Source organism: Haliotis rufescens, unplaced genomic scaffold (genome assembly GCF_023055435.1).
Source record: "Haliotis rufescens isolate VD_foot unplaced genomic scaffold, xgHalRufe1.0.p SCAF_9, whole genome shotgun sequence".
Lineage (NCBI taxonomy): Eukaryota > Metazoa > Mollusca > Gastropoda > Lepetellida > Haliotidae > Haliotis > Haliotis rufescens.
Genome location: NW_025964383.1, coordinates 208,671 through 224,225, shown reverse-complemented (window position 1 = coordinate 224,225; position 15,555 = coordinate 208,671). Strand labels below are relative to the sequence as shown.

At 39.6% G+C, this 15,555-nt stretch overlaps 1 protein-coding gene across 6 annotated transcripts in view; it reads left to right on the top strand.

Moving 5' to 3' along the window:
* The window catches only part of LOC124152641 (LIM and senescent cell antigen-like-containing domain protein 1), a 59,190-nt gene extending 47,981 nt beyond the window's left edge, over positions 1–11,209 (top strand). For all 6 annotated transcript variants that reach the window (XM_046525642.2, XM_046525640.2, XM_046525639.2 and 3 more), the window contains 5 exons: positions 1,813–1,867; positions 3,328–3,420; positions 4,216–4,264; positions 5,373–5,448; positions 7,767–11,209. In XM_046525642.2, the coding sequence (XP_046381598.1) occupies positions 1,813–1,867; positions 3,328–3,420; positions 4,216–4,264; positions 5,373–5,448; positions 7,767–7,881 (388 nt within the window). In that variant the 3' untranslated portion in view covers positions 7,882–11,209. The remainder of the gene's footprint in view (positions 1–1,812; positions 1,868–3,327; positions 3,421–4,215; positions 4,265–5,372; positions 5,449–7,766) is intronic.
* Positions 11,210–15,555: the final 4,346 nt, after the last annotated feature.

The following is a 15,555-nucleotide window of genomic DNA, read 5'->3' as shown; positions in this document are numbered from 1 at the left end:
CAAGATGGGGATACCCATCTGTGGAGCTTGTAGGTGCGTAGAGAGGGTGTTGATGTACTACGGTGCCATAACAAGATGGGGATACCCATCTGTGGAGCTTGTAGGTGCGTAGAGAGGGTGTTGATGTACTGCGGTGCCATAACAAGATGGGGATACCCATCTGTGGAGCTTGTAGGTGCGTAGAGAGGGTGTTGATGTACTGCGGTGCCATAACAAGATGGGGATACCCATCTGTGGAGCTTGTAGGTGCGTAGAGAGGGTGTTGATGTACTACGGTGCCATAACAAGATGGGGATACCCATCTGTGGAGCTTGTAGGTGCGTAGAGAGGGTGTTGATGTACTACGGTGCCATAACAAGATGGGGATACCCATCTGTGGAGCTTGTAGGTGCGTAGAGAGGGTGTTGATGTACTGCGGTGCCATAACAAGATGGGAATACCCATCTGTGGAGCTTGTAGGTGCGTAGAGAGGGTGTTGATGTACTGCGGTGCCATAACAAGATGGGAATACCCATCTGTGGAGCTTGTAGGTGCGTAGAGAGGGTGTTGACATATTGCGCTGTGAAGTTACGTGTTAAGTGTCCAGTGGGCGTTCCCTTGAACATGGTCCAAGTATGCCATGTTGGTCATAAACGCCAACGAAAGACCATTACCGAGATGACTGAGAGTCCTGGTGCCACAACGGTATGGATCGTTCTCATTCTTTCAGTCACGGGTTTGTCTGGTCCAGATTATTCTCAGGCATTCTTGATCACATTGGTGGAATATTGCTCATACAGCATGAAACAAACAAAAAAGTTATTTATTAATTATTGTGTCTCAGTTGAGGACATTTCAGCCTCATAAGAAACAATATGTTGGACCTCATTACTCATTACTTGTTATCCCCTGCCACAAAGTGAGCGGGGGATATTGGAACGGAGTTCGTCCATCCATCCTTCCATCCTTCCGTCCATCCTGTTCTCAGAGAGGACACAGTTTCTCAAAAACTATTTAAGTCAGAGGAATGAAATTATCCACACTGATGTTATTGGTCATGATCTCAAATGAGTTCGAAAATTGATGTTGTAAATTTAATTTTTACAGAGTTATGGCCCTTGCTCCATGATTTTGAACCTAGTGCATACTACGTGAAATGGGGACAAGTCTTCTAAAAAACTAATGAAGTTACATGATGGAAACTTGGCATGCTTATTTAAGAGATATTTGTCAAAAATTGAATTGAAATATTGGTCCTGAATATTATTTGTTTACAGAGTTACGGCCCTTGACCCATGTTATTTTACTTGTGCATAGTGTGTGCAATGGGGACAAGTTTTCTAAGCAACTATTGAAGTTAAATGAATGAAAGTTTGCATGCTTATCTAGGAGATACTTGTCAAGATTTTGTTCGAAAATTGGTTCCATAAATTATTTTTTATACGTAGTTATGGCCCTTGCCCCATGTTTTTAAACTTAGCTCATATTGTGTGCAATTCGGGACAAGTTTTCTCAGAAACTCCTGAGGCGACAAGAATGAAAGTCTGCATGCTTATCTAAGAGATACTTGTCAAGACTGAGTTCAGAAATTGGTCCATGTTATTTGTGCAATGGGGGCAAGTTTTCTCAGAAACAACAAGTTAGCTTATCTAAGAGATACTTATCAAGACTGAGTTTTTTCCTTCCAGACGAAGGGCCATTCCACCATTTCACATTTAATCATTTTTTCAATGACAAAAAGCGGCCCAAGTGCCTATCTCTTCTTAAGGTGAATGTGTGTACAGACTGATTCCTAGTTGAACTGAGTTTATGTGATGTTTATCTGTGTTTCAGACGTCCTATAGAGGAGCGTGTGGTCCACGCTCTAGGCAAGTCTTGGCATGTCGAGGTGAGACTTCAGTCATCATCAACACGTCATCTTCTGTCTGTCTGACGTTACAACCAGTAATTGTTATTGCTAATATGACTGAAAGTTGATAAGGGTCCAGACTCGATTATTTACAGACCGCGGGAATATAGCGGGAATATTGCTGAGTGCTGCATTAAACAACAAACCAACAATGAAAGTTGATAAACTCAGTCTATTTGAATTGCAGATTATATTGTCAGTCTGTCTACAGTTCCAATACATGATGATGATTTGAATGCTAATATTATAATGAATACCTCATTTGTTGCCCTCTTAGGTACGACAAAACATGGTTATTGCAATGTCCAGTGGACTATAGACATTTGATCATTTCATGAGTAGAATTCCTAGTGTGAGCAGTATTATTATAAGGGTAACGCTATTTTTCAGGGCATTATCATTTGCAGAAGTCCGAGGTCTTCCATTAACTGCCCGATGAAGGAGGGCAGTTGAAAAGACCGAGGGCTTCTGCAAATGATAATGCCCTGAAAAATAGCGTTACCGTTATTATAGCTAAAATGGATGGAATTTGTTATCAAATAAAAAGAAAAAAATGTCGATTTTGAAACATTTACTGCAATCAACACGAATGTCACTGACCCACTTTTACAAATATGGAAACGTCATAGAACAACCAGATGACGTCACTATTGAACGTTACGTCACCTATCCCTATCTTATGACGTCACCTAACAACGGGCGTGATAATAGCCCGTCGTCAAGTAATATGAGGGCATTATCAAGTTACAGTGGCCTGCTCATTTCTGATAACATGCGGGTGTTTTTATGATAATTCTATCCATTTTAGCTATAAGACATGACAGTGTTCAAAGCAAGATCGTTAACATCATAATAAACATACGCAGGTGTTTTGACAGTTGATGATTTAGGTAGTTTTTCTGATCAGGTTTGATCCTGTGATTTCTTTTTAAAACATATTCTGTTTGCAATAGTGGTTAATTTGTCCTACAGAATTTACTTGGTGAATGTGATAAAACAGAGGGATTCTGTCAGTAATACTGAAGTGACGACCCGTGAAGATTCCGGGGTAGAATAGGTCTGCAGCAACCCATACTTGCCGCAAAAGGCGAATATGCTTGTCGTAAAGGGCGACTTACGGGATCGGGTGGTCAGGCTTGCTGACTTCGTTGATACATGTCATCGATCCCAATTGCGTGGATCGATGCTCATGATGTCAATCACTGAACTGTCTGGTCCAGACACGATTACTTACAGACAGCCATCATATAGCTGGAATATTGCTGAGTGTGGCGGTAAACAACAAACAAACTAACTGAAATGACAGTTCCAACTGTGTGGGTATCCTATTCATTATAACCATGGTCTACTGTATGAAGTGACAGTTACCACTGTGTGGGTATCCTATTCATTATAACCATGGTCTACTGTATGTGAAACGGGTTGTACTTGTTTTGCAGCATTTTGTTTGTGCAAAATGTGAGAAGCCGTTCTTGGGGACTCGGCATTATGAGAAGAAAGGTCTGGCCTACTGTGAACTCCACTACCATCAAGTAAGTGCTACGTCACATGGTCTCAGATCACCATTACAAGGTAGACCCGTAGAGGTTCCAGGTCTGAAGAGACCCCATTAGTGAAGTTAACTAACCCATGAAGATCCAGGGTAGAATAGGTCTTCAGCAACCCATACTTGCTGTAAAAGGCGACTATGCTTGTCGTAAGAAGCGACTAACAGGATTGGGTGGTCAGGCTCGCTGACTTGGTTAATTCATGTCATTGATACCAATTGCGTGGATTGATGCTCATGATATTAATCACTAGATTGTCTGATCCAGACTTGATTATTTACAGACCGCCGTCATATAGCTGGAATAATACAGAGTGCAGAGTTAAACAACAAACAAACAAACAAACAAACAAACAAACAAGTGACGTTAACTCTTCTTGTATTAGCAGGCTGAAATGTGGATTAGATGGCCACCATTGAGAGGCATGGTGTCTCCCTATTGAGACGCATCGTGACAGAGTTTCGTTGTTTGTCTTTACATCTGTTCTAAAGATGAACAAAGCATCTTGATGTTGCATGGTTCACAACCAAAGTCAGCTTCGCTGGACAAAGCTTGTTGAGATGCAGATGGATTCTAGACAATTCCGCTGAATCATGTTTACATGAAGGCTTAAGACAATTCTACAATTTGTTTGTATTCAATGGAAATATTGACAGAACCTGTTTGCATGATTTCTAATCATGGGAATTTCCCTGAAACAGGAAATAATTCTTTCAGAAAAGCTGAAAATTATTCTTTGATGTCAAGCTTATCACTTATCAACTTTCTATCGTCTTTCAGCTGTTTGGAAACATCTGTTTTGTGTGCAACAACATCATCAACGGGGATGGTAAGATGAAAGACATTATCACATAATACATGCAAAGTGTATCAGATTTCTTGGTCTCGAGACCCGTGAAGATCCGGGGTCAAATAGGTCTTCAGCAACCCATGCTTGCCGTAAAAGGCGACTATGTTTGTTGTGAGAGGCGACTAACGGGATCGGGTGGTCAGGCTCCCTGACTTGGTTGATGCATGTCATCGTATCCCAATTGCGTGGATCAATGCTCATGATATTGATCACTGGATTTTCTGGTCCAGACTCGATTATTTACAGACCGCCGTCATACAGCTGGAATATTGCTGAGTGCGGCGTGACACAACAAACCAACCAACCTTGGTCTAGAATATTTTAAACAATAAATTCTGACATATATTTATTAAAATACAAATATTATTTTGTGTTGATTGGACTTATATCTAATGAGTGAGTAAGTTTAGATTTGAATCAGTCCTGCACCCCAGTCTTCAGGTGGATGGAATTTCTTTAATCACTTTAGAGTTTAGACATCTTCTCGTACGATCAATACCCTGGATCCCTTGGCTGCCATAGCTTTGTTTTCAGCCTGAATAAAGCAGCATGGTGTTGAGTTAACTGACTATGAAGGTCCAGTTTCCACCCTTCAAGAACTAGGCTCGATCGTAGCGCCACCAGTGGCTATCATGAGTTAGGCCCCTCCTATGTCTCACCTCCTACGTCACTTGCATTCGCATTAACAAAATGTCGCGCTGTATATTTGTCGACGCCCAGGTGATGGTACACATGCTTTGTAAATCCTGCAGGCGACGGAAGTCTGCACGTTGAAATCCATGTTGTTTACAGTTTTGCTTTTGTTAGTCTGGACAAAATATAACTCTGGAATTTCAGCCTAGTTCGGCAAGCGTGGAAACTGGACTTTTTTAGTTAACTCACTTGCCTCGGGAAGATGTGTCCTACAAAGCAATCGTTGTGCTAAGATGATCATAACTCACATACTTTTACATAGACGTACAAAATTTGTAGTGCAATGATCACTTTGTGGAACGCGGCCCAAGTTGTTTATCATGATAGAAGAGAAATATAATACTCTGGATAATCAAGGATGATCACATTGTAGTTTTTATTTTTCTGTTTCCAGTGTTTAGTGCCTTCAACAAAGCCTGGTGTGTCAACCATTTTGCCTGCTCCATCTGCGACCGCAAGATGAGTCAGAAGTAAGTCGAGGGCACTCTTGTCCATTCAGGGGTCACTACCGCATAGAGCCCTCGGGCCCCAGGTCAATCCCTATAACAGATTGCTTGTCATGGGATATGATTAAAATGAGGATCTGTGGCAGACTGCTTAAAATCTTTATTTATTTATTTTAGATGTAATGCAATGTCGGGCTATTTATTTTAGCCTTTTTCTTCTTATCGGTCCTTTTATCAGTGAAGTACAAGTCAACACTGCTAAGTCATATAATAATTGTTCCAATTGTTCCAATTTGGGAGGTTGTGCAATCTCAGTAAAATCAGATCTCAGTTCTCGCTGCCGCTAAACAAAGATCTGAGGACATCCCATAACGGGACAACCTTTCATCCGACCAATCAAAGCGTCGCTTACCAGATCATGAAAGTGACAGTCGGAATGAGTTTTCTAATCATGCAATCTCAAAGACTTTAAAACGGGGTATTCCAAATGACAATTATGGCCCGTACGACTGATTCCGTCAAAATTATCTTCTGTCTCTCGCTTCCCACCTTTCGCTAACTTTGACCGACCACTGAAATGACTAACATGAAGTCGACATCAGCCAATTAGAGAGCAGCTTTCTTGAGCTTTATGGGACTCATTTCAAACTGGCGACTTCCATTTCAGACGACGCTTGAAAAATATGTTGACACAGTTCTCTATTAAAATTTTTAAAACTGAACAAATGACGATTCCGGAATGTCTAATATATGGTTGAGATTGTATTGCAGTGCTTTCCACGTACTGTGCAACGCCTCCTCCTCCCACGGAAGCGAGAGATAGACTTGGTTTTGACTGAATCAGTCATATGGGCCATACTGTCATTCGGAATACAGAATGTTAACATTTTCAAGGTTGCATGGTTAGAAAACACATTCTGACTGTCACTTTCATGATCTGGTATGCTACGCTCTGATTGGATGAAAGGTCGTTCTGACGTGACCCGTAAAGGGATGTCCTTTGATGATCTTTGTTTAGCGATAGCGAGGACTAAGATCTGATTTTAATGAGATTCGGAGGTTGTCATTTGCGGTATAGTTGGGGAAGAACGTCTGTCTCTGAGACGTCACCTAGATACATCCCTTCCTGGTTGTGCGACCGCCTCCGTGGTCTTGTGGTAGAGCGTCCGCCCGGAGAGCGGAAGGTCCAGGGTTCGATCCCGAGCCGCGTCATACAAAAAGACGTTAAAAGATTGTACTTGTTGTTACCCTGTCTGGCGCTCGGCATTAAGGGGCTAAAAACAAGGACTGGTCGGCTCGGAGTCAGTATACTGTGTCTGAGTAGGGTATTCATGTTAATCTGCGGCATGGTATCTCAGTGAGCTAGCACTATAAATCGGCATCAGTCCGGACTAGTACAAGCAGCCACACACACACATACACGTGCATGCACGTCGCTATATAAGTGCAATAATCTTGGACGCGACGTTAAACCCAATTTCACCTCACCTCACCTCCTGGTTGTGCACGTGTCTTCTTGTGTATTGACAGTAATGTCATGTTGATTGCATGGAATTGTGTTCATGCTCTCATCCATTGGTTTGTCTGGTGCAGACTCAATTAGTAACAAGCTGAAATGATTACTGATGATTAAAATATTAGCAGCCCTGTGAAATGGAACTGCTGTTAGGTTTGTTGGAATCTGACTGCAATTGCTGATTTTTCTAAGGCAAACTACCCAAAGATGATTGACATAAGATTTTATTCCTCCATGGACTTCTTCCGATGGCCCAGGGATATTATTTTAGCATGTCATGTAAAGGTCAAAGGTCTGTCACAAAAAAGTTTCTGGATACACTTTTTCACAAAATATTGATAAATTTCATTTTAAACTTGGTATATACTCTTTTCTAGAATAGGGGATTTTTAGTGAAAAAGTTTTTAAGTCAGTCAAAGGTCAAGGTCAGCATATAGGTTTCTGTAAAACATGGTTATATCTTTGTCAGTTTCACATGGTTTTACTTGCAAACACACTTATCATAATCCGTCAAGTATCTGTTACCCTTGGAATATACCTGAAGAAACTTACTTGGATTGATGCTCATGACATCAATCACTGGATTGCCTGGTCCAGACTCGATTATTTACAGCCCGCCTTCATATAGCTGGAATATTGCTGAGTGTTGCGTTAAACAACAAACAAACAAACAACAAACCTGAAGAAACCTATCACGACTCAGTGTAAATTACTCATTAAACATATACTCCATGGCTCCACAGATTATGTGGAGCACAGCTATCTACTTTGATTTGCAATATGGATGGAGTGAAGGAGTCTCAACTTTCCATGTAAATATTTTCAGAACCAAGTTCTTTGAATTTGATCTGAAGCCTGTATGCAAATTCTGCTACGACCGGTTCCCGGGGGAACTCAAGAAGAGACTGAAGAAGGCCTACGATGAGGCAGCAAAGAAGTGAACATTACACAATCATCAGGAGGATGCCTTAGCAATGTCTAGTCTGCCGCGCACAAGGGGGGACCACTCCCCTTGTCAAGGGAGACTACTCTGCTGACTTTGCATGCAAGTTCGGTTTTGAGAAAGCTGATCTGACAGTCAGCTTTTTATGTCATAATAGACTGGTCGTAGTCAGATCGTAGCACGAAGGACAAATATAGGTCTAGATAAAACATATAATGGCATGTGATACATTTTTATGCTATTTATTTGAAGGAGCATTTATGAAAAACATGGTACAGTGGTATTCAAGTGTATGTTTGTATTTTTAAGCATGGTCCGAGTATGCTATCATTGTAATGTCTCAGTAAACCCTTCATACTGTGCAGGTGCTCATTATAGAACTTATATCAAACACTGACTCAGATTTATAATAAGCAAAAATGTACCTTTTCTCAGTCAAGCAAGAAACAAGCAACACAAACGCCTCATTAATTTCATTCCTAGCCAAAATGTCCATTTCTTTGAATGCATTTTGAATGTTTTCAGAAAGTTATTTCATTGTTAGGATTTATTCACATGATGTGTTCCTGGATTACTTGCTCTGAAAGTTAGACAGATAATGAAGGCAGGAAGAAATGAGGGATGAATGTGGCGTGACATCGGTGCTGAAATGGCTATAATTTCTGTCAGTGACGCATGTCAGAGCGACGTCAGATGAGCCGCTGTCACAAGGGAGTCCACAAATGATATCAGTTTAAACAGGTTGGAGAATTCCTGGCAATATTGTTGCAGGAGAACACCATATACCGGTATTTCAACTCCTTCATTGCTCAAGGATTAATGTTTCCTTCTTTTTTCATTTTGTGTCGATTATTGCTAATGCAGTTCTTCAAATCGTTTCTTGAGATAGACAATTTCTTTGATACGAAGTTAATATTTTTAGTTAAGTTTTCTGTCTACAAACTTTGTAAGGTGATCCGTGCCTTGTTTGTTGATAAGCCTGTGTAAGGCTACAAATAAATAATAGTCTTGGTTCTCAGACACCGCCCGCATCATCATAAGGTTAGCCGCACATTTCATTTTTATTTCCATTTTAAACAAAAAAAGAAATATCCTTAAATATTGCAAGTCTAATAATAGTCAAATACTCTATTCCAGTATTTTACTCATCAAGGAATACATTTATGTAGGAAGTCCTTCCCCAGGTTGATTGTACACAACTGTTTATTTGCTTACACAACTGTTTATTTGGTTACATATTAGTTTGAACAACAAAAAACACCACCTCTCCGCATTACATTTTCAGAAGCCGTTGCCTGAGAACCAATTCATTTATTTTGTTTAAGTCTGATCTGTCTTTCATATGAAACTTTATGCAGTTGAGATAATGTTTGAAAAGGTGTGATACCTATCTGAAAGTGAGGCTTTTCCAAGAGCTGTTTCCTTTCTGTCTTTTTGTTGTTGTAATTCATCCAACATCCAACAGTTCCCAGACTTTGTTGATATGCTTACAATGTTTTTACATTGATTAAATATTATCTTTGAAATATTTAAAGATATGGTAATCTGTGATCAATATCATTGATATCACTGACATAACGTGACTTGTTGTGAAAATGTAGATTGTAGTTAACTTAGTTTTTAAGATTTTTAGAATGAACTTGATGAATCAGCAGATACTACCTCAAACATTGTTTCATCTTTTACCACACTGGAACAAGTATCCTGCCTTTACGATCCCATCAATGGTAGCAGTTATCATCAGTTAACATTTCATGATATTGAAATAAAAACGGATTAAAAGGCCCATCCTTTCCATTTTATCAACAAAATTTTCAGTCTACAATTTCAGTTTTTTAGAAAATGAAACCCAAAAAATGTTTTTTCATGGAGTTCAATGGATGGTTTGTTTTTGCTGTAAGTTGTTTCTGAACACAAAGTCATGAAATTGTTACTGGAATTCATCTGTTGACAAGGAGGATGCTCCATCAATCTTCATCCGATCCCTGGCACCTGCCATACATCATGTACCCATTACTAAGACTCTCTGCTGGGCTCTGTTGCCATCTGTTAGTGTATGTAATAGTAGATACCTCATCTAATGTATACATTGTTGTCTAATTCTGTTATGATCATAGGAATGTATTATGTAATGAATTTTATCAGCTGATGTTTCTCATGTACTGCCACCTTCACGTTTAATAACAACCATAATAATGAACTATTTTCAGCTTTGTGTCGGGTTATTAAAAAAAAATTGAAATGATATTTGTGGAAAGGAAGACAAAATTTAGCAGGAAAATTATTATAGGCAAGTCCATCTTTAACAGAATTCCAAGCACTCTGTATAGACTTGGAGTCAATAGCTGTTAACACTAGCCATGGAAGATCAAATAGTTCAGATTTGGTCCAGAATGACAACCATGGCTTGGCTTCAAGGATGAAGAACTTACATTTGTCTCTCCTGCTATTGAAGCATCAGTAACATTTGTCAAGATGATATTTTTACTTGAAGATCAAGGAATCTGTTGTCTGATCATACACATAAAAAATGGCCATCTGTCTTCATTAGTCTTTCAAAATTCATAAACGGAGAACAATGTATTGATTCCTTTTTTTAAGTCTGAGTATTCACCCATTCCCTGTTGGTATAGAGTTCAGGTCTTAAAGCGTGTTTACATAAATATCTCATTACCATCCCGCTCCTAATTTGTATTTTCAATTCAAATTTCGTTTTGTTACGGCATCTAACATTTTGGAGCTGCAGGGGGTTTCACCAAAAGAGACAATATCGTACATTAGGATCGATACTTACACAGAATGGTAGCCTACAAAAGAGACAATATCGTACATTAGGATCGATACTTACACAGAATGGTAGCCTACAAAAGAGACAATATCGTACATTAGGATCGATACTTACACAGAATGGTAGCCTACAAAAGAGACAATATCGTACATTAGGATCGATACTTACACAGAATGGTAGCCTACAAAAGAGACAGTATCGTACATTAGGATCGATACTTACACAGAATGGTAGCCTACAATAGAAGTAAAATATCAAAAGATGACCCACCCTCCTTACCAAGTCCGTTCAAGTCATGAGAAACAAGAGTATTTTTTTGTAACTGGCCAAAACATGAATTGTAAATAGTTTGTACACATAGACATCAACAACGTGTTACTGTTGTGTTAACAGATTCATGTGTGAGTGTTGAGAATCTTGAACTCGGATATTTCTGGTTACCTCATATTTTCCACTGGTCTGACAAGAGTTATCCCCCCTGTACAAGTTGCTTCCCGATCCCATGCATGGCTTTATGAATAAATGGGCTGTTACTATAGAAACGTGTTTGTTGTTTGTTATGAATTTGTTGAATGAAGTTTACATACACATTATTAAACAAAACAAGCATTTAAGCTAATGATATTTTAGCAACTTCGTCATTTCCCCCGTAGGGACGGATACTGGTTGGAATTGGTCCCCCAGCAATCGGTGGGCTCGGTGACTAAGTATGCAGGTCCAGACATCATGATATGTTACAGGCCTTCTTCATGTAGCTGGGATATTGCTGAATGCAGCATTAATAAAAAACAAATTTACCACAAACAGGTATCTTTTCGGGGGGGAATGGCAAAGTTAATTCTATATTAATCATTTTATGAACTAAAAAAGCAGGACCAGCAAAATGATTGTCTGTACTTTTAAATCCAATATTTAGATACATCCAAAGTAACTGATAGTCATGGATCAAAGGCGTCACATGTGATGTGTTCATGAGTGTTGATTCACATACTACACCAGTATGTTCAATTGTGCATCGAAAATCTAATATCTCTTGATTATGTGTAAGTCTTCATATATTAACCAACATGTATGGTAGTAGCGTTTCTTTTGTTGGGGGGTGGTCAGGTAGCCTAGTGGTTAAAGCGTTCGCTCTTCATGCCGAAGACCGGGTTCGATTCCTGACATGGGCACAATGTGTGTAGCCCATTTTTGGTGTCCCCTGCCGTGATATTGCTAAAAGCGGCGTAAAACCATACTTACTCACTCACTCTTTTGTCGGTGAGTATATATTGCAATAAAGTTTCTTTAATTATACGTGATGAGCTCATGTAGCAAGAGAGTCTGTAGTTCACTGATGAATACTATTTGGACACTGGTATGTGGACTTGAATATTCATTGTGTATTCAGGTGTATAAAGGAACCACTCTGACAATGAAATAAGATAATAATTCCTCCAAACAAAAAGATTGTGGCTATGATGTAATAGAGGTAGTTTTCTAAGAATTATACACAATGATAACTGTTGTTTTATGATTCCTTCGACAAACCTCATATCTACAGCAGTCACTTTGTTCTGTCTCCTCATGTAGTTGAGGTAGTTTTCTTGTTTGATATCCTACTCTAACTGTTTAAATGCACACTTGGATCATATTTATTTACCTTGAAAAATGTAAAAAGCCTTAGATCTGGATACTCAAATTATATAAGAGCTGATTTATATGATGGACACAGTAACCCATCTTTAACAAATTAACAGTATCTCAGCCTTTGCGATGTAGCAGGAAAGCTCAAAGACGGTAGGCAGTTAAGGAACAATTCTTTCTAGAACCCTCCGCCACTGATCTGAAGACGGATCAAGAAGCATTCATTTGCACATCAGATCCCAAAGGTAAGGGAGACAACTCTGTAGAGCTAATTGTTGCTTTCGACGATTCTGCTATCTGACTGTACAATTTCATCAATTTGAAAAGAAGCTTGTGTATAATACCTTTGATCTTCCTACCTAGGTGCAACAGTGAACAGCGTGCATCACACATCCCTAGCAAACCTGCTTGTCTTTTTCTTTTAACGCTCCACTCAGCCGTGCGTTGAGGTCAACGACTGACGTAAGTAAGGCATTTGAATATCTCCCTTTAGAACGGGGCCCATGTTTCAACAGGGTAAGAATAGGTTCTCAGAAACCCATGCTTGCCTTAAAAGGCGACAATGCTTGTCGTAAGAGGCGACTGACGGGATAGGGTGGTCAGGGTCGCCGACTTAGTTGAAGCATGTCAACGCATTCCACTTGTGTAGATCGATGCTCATGATGTTAATCACTGGATTGTCTGGTCCGGACTTGATTATTTACAGACCGCCGTCATATAGCGGGAGAATTGCTGAGTGCGAATAACAATCAACATCTAAACGAAAGGGAATCTCCAAGGATGGCTGACAGTTTAATATATAGTTGACCGTGGTCTAGTGGTAGAGCGTCCGCCCGGAGAGCGGAAGGTCCGGGGTTCGATCCCCGACCGCGTCATACCAAAAGACGTTAAAAGATGGTACTTGATGTTACCCTGTCTGGCGCTCGGCTTTAAGGGGCTAAAACAAGGACTGGTCAGCTCGGAGTCAGTATACTGTGTCTGAGTGGGGTATTCATGTTAAACTGCGGCATGGTATCTCAGTGAGCTAGAACTATAAATCGGCATCAGTCTGGAGTAGTACAAGCAGCCACACACACACACACATACACGTGCATGCACGTCGCTATATAAGTGCAATAATTTTGGACGCGACGTTAAACCCCATTTCACCTCACCCTAATATATAGTTATCATGGAAAGATTCCATCTACACTCAAATCACTGTCGACGGAGCGGAGCAAGTGGGAAATACGTGTACACAAACCTCCCTTACGTCAATAACTTGCCGATAGAACTCTCCAATATATATAACATATATAGTATCTCTAAATTATAATTGTGCCTTCCCACGACCGCCTGATAAAAGGTCACGGTTCATAAGTTGTTACAACACAAAAAGAACGTCCGATGCGGCCATACTCTGCTCTCCGAGATAACACAGTGTGGCCTTGATATTCTTTTCTGTTGGTCCTCATGAAATTATTTTGTCATTCTATTAAGGTACATGACTGGCGTTCTATCCTTTCACAGTGTACTACTCAAGGTTTGCATTGGTTTCGGTAGGGTTTTAGATGTTTGGTATAGGTGTTGAAGGTTTGGTGTATGCATTGAATGTTCGGTATGCGTATTGAATCTTTGGTATGTGAATTGGATGCTTGGTAGAGTATTTAATGTTGTTATGTGTATTAATTGGTTGGTATAATATGTTTGCATGGAATGTTTGGTGGATGTATTAACTCTTTTGTATGTGTATTGGATGTTTGGTAGAGTTTATATTGCTTGGTATGTGGGTTGAAGGTTTGGTATAATGTATTGAATGTTTGGTGTATGTATTGAATGTTTGGTATGTGGGTTGAATGTTTGGTATGTATATTGAATGTTTGGTACAGTGTATTGAATGTTTGGTGTGTGTATTGAATGTTTGGTATGTGTGCTGAATGTTTGGTGTGGATATTGAATGTTTGGTGTAGGTAGTGAATGTTTGGTATGGGTATTGAAGGTTTGGTATAGGTATTGAAGGTTTGGTATAGGTATTGAATGTTTGGTATGTGTATTGAATGTTTGGTGTAGGCATTGAAGGTTTGGTATGGATATTGAAGGTTTGGTATAGGTATTGAAGGTTTGGTATGTGTATTGAAGGTTTGGTGTGGGTATTGAAGGTTTGGTGTAGGTATTGAAGGTTTGGTATGTGTGTTGAATGTTTGGCGTGTGTATTGAATATGTGGTAAAATGTATTGAATGTCTGCTCTGGAAATATTGAAGGTTTGGTATGGGTATTGAAGGTTTCGTATGGGTATTGAAGGTTTGGTATGGGTATTGAAGGTTTGGTATGGGTATTGAAGGTTTGGTATGGGCATTGGAGGTTTGGTATGTGGATTGAAGGTTTGGTATGGGTATTGAAGGTTTGGTATGGATATTGAAGGTTTGGTATGGGTATTGAAGGTTTGGTGTAGGTATTGAAGGCTTGGTTTGGGTATTGAAGGTTTGATATGGGTATTGAAGATTCGGTGTGGGTATTGAATGTTTGGTGTAGGTATTGAAGGTTTGGTATGTGTGTTGAATGTTTGGCGTGTGTATTGAATGTTTGGTAAAATGTATTGAATGTCTGGTCTGAAGGTATTGAAGGTTTGGTATGGGTATTGAAGGTAAGGTATTGGTATTGAATGTTTGGTATGGGTACTGAAGGTTTGGTATTGGTATTGTCGGTTTGGTAGGGTATTGTCGGTTTGGTATAGGTATTTAAGGTTTGGTATGGGTTTTGAAGGTTTGGTATGGGTATTGAAGGTTTGTGTAGGTATTGAAGGTTTGGTATGGGTATTGAATGTTTGGTATGGGTACTGAAGGTTTGGTATTGGTATTTTCGGGATGGTAGGGTATTTATGGTTTGGTATAGGTATTTATGGTTTGGTATGGGTATTGAAGGTTTGGTGTAGGTATTGAAGGTTTGGTATGGGTACTGAAGGTTAGGTATGGGTATTGAATGTTTGGTATGGGTACTGAAGGTTTGGTATTGGTATTCAAGGTTTGGTAGGGTATTGAAGGTTTGGTATGGGTATTGAAGGTTTGGTATTGTAGAAGTGGTTGTAGTATTGTAGGGGTATTGTGTAAATGGGGCCTTTGAGGTTTGACATGGGTATTGGATCAGTAGTGAATGCTTTATGAATACGGAAGGCTTGGTAAAAACTGTGAAGGTTCAGTTTGGATAATGATAACTTGGAAGAAAATTTGGTTAAAAACGCTCGCGGGGATATTGAAATTTTAGTATGGTTATTGAAGGTG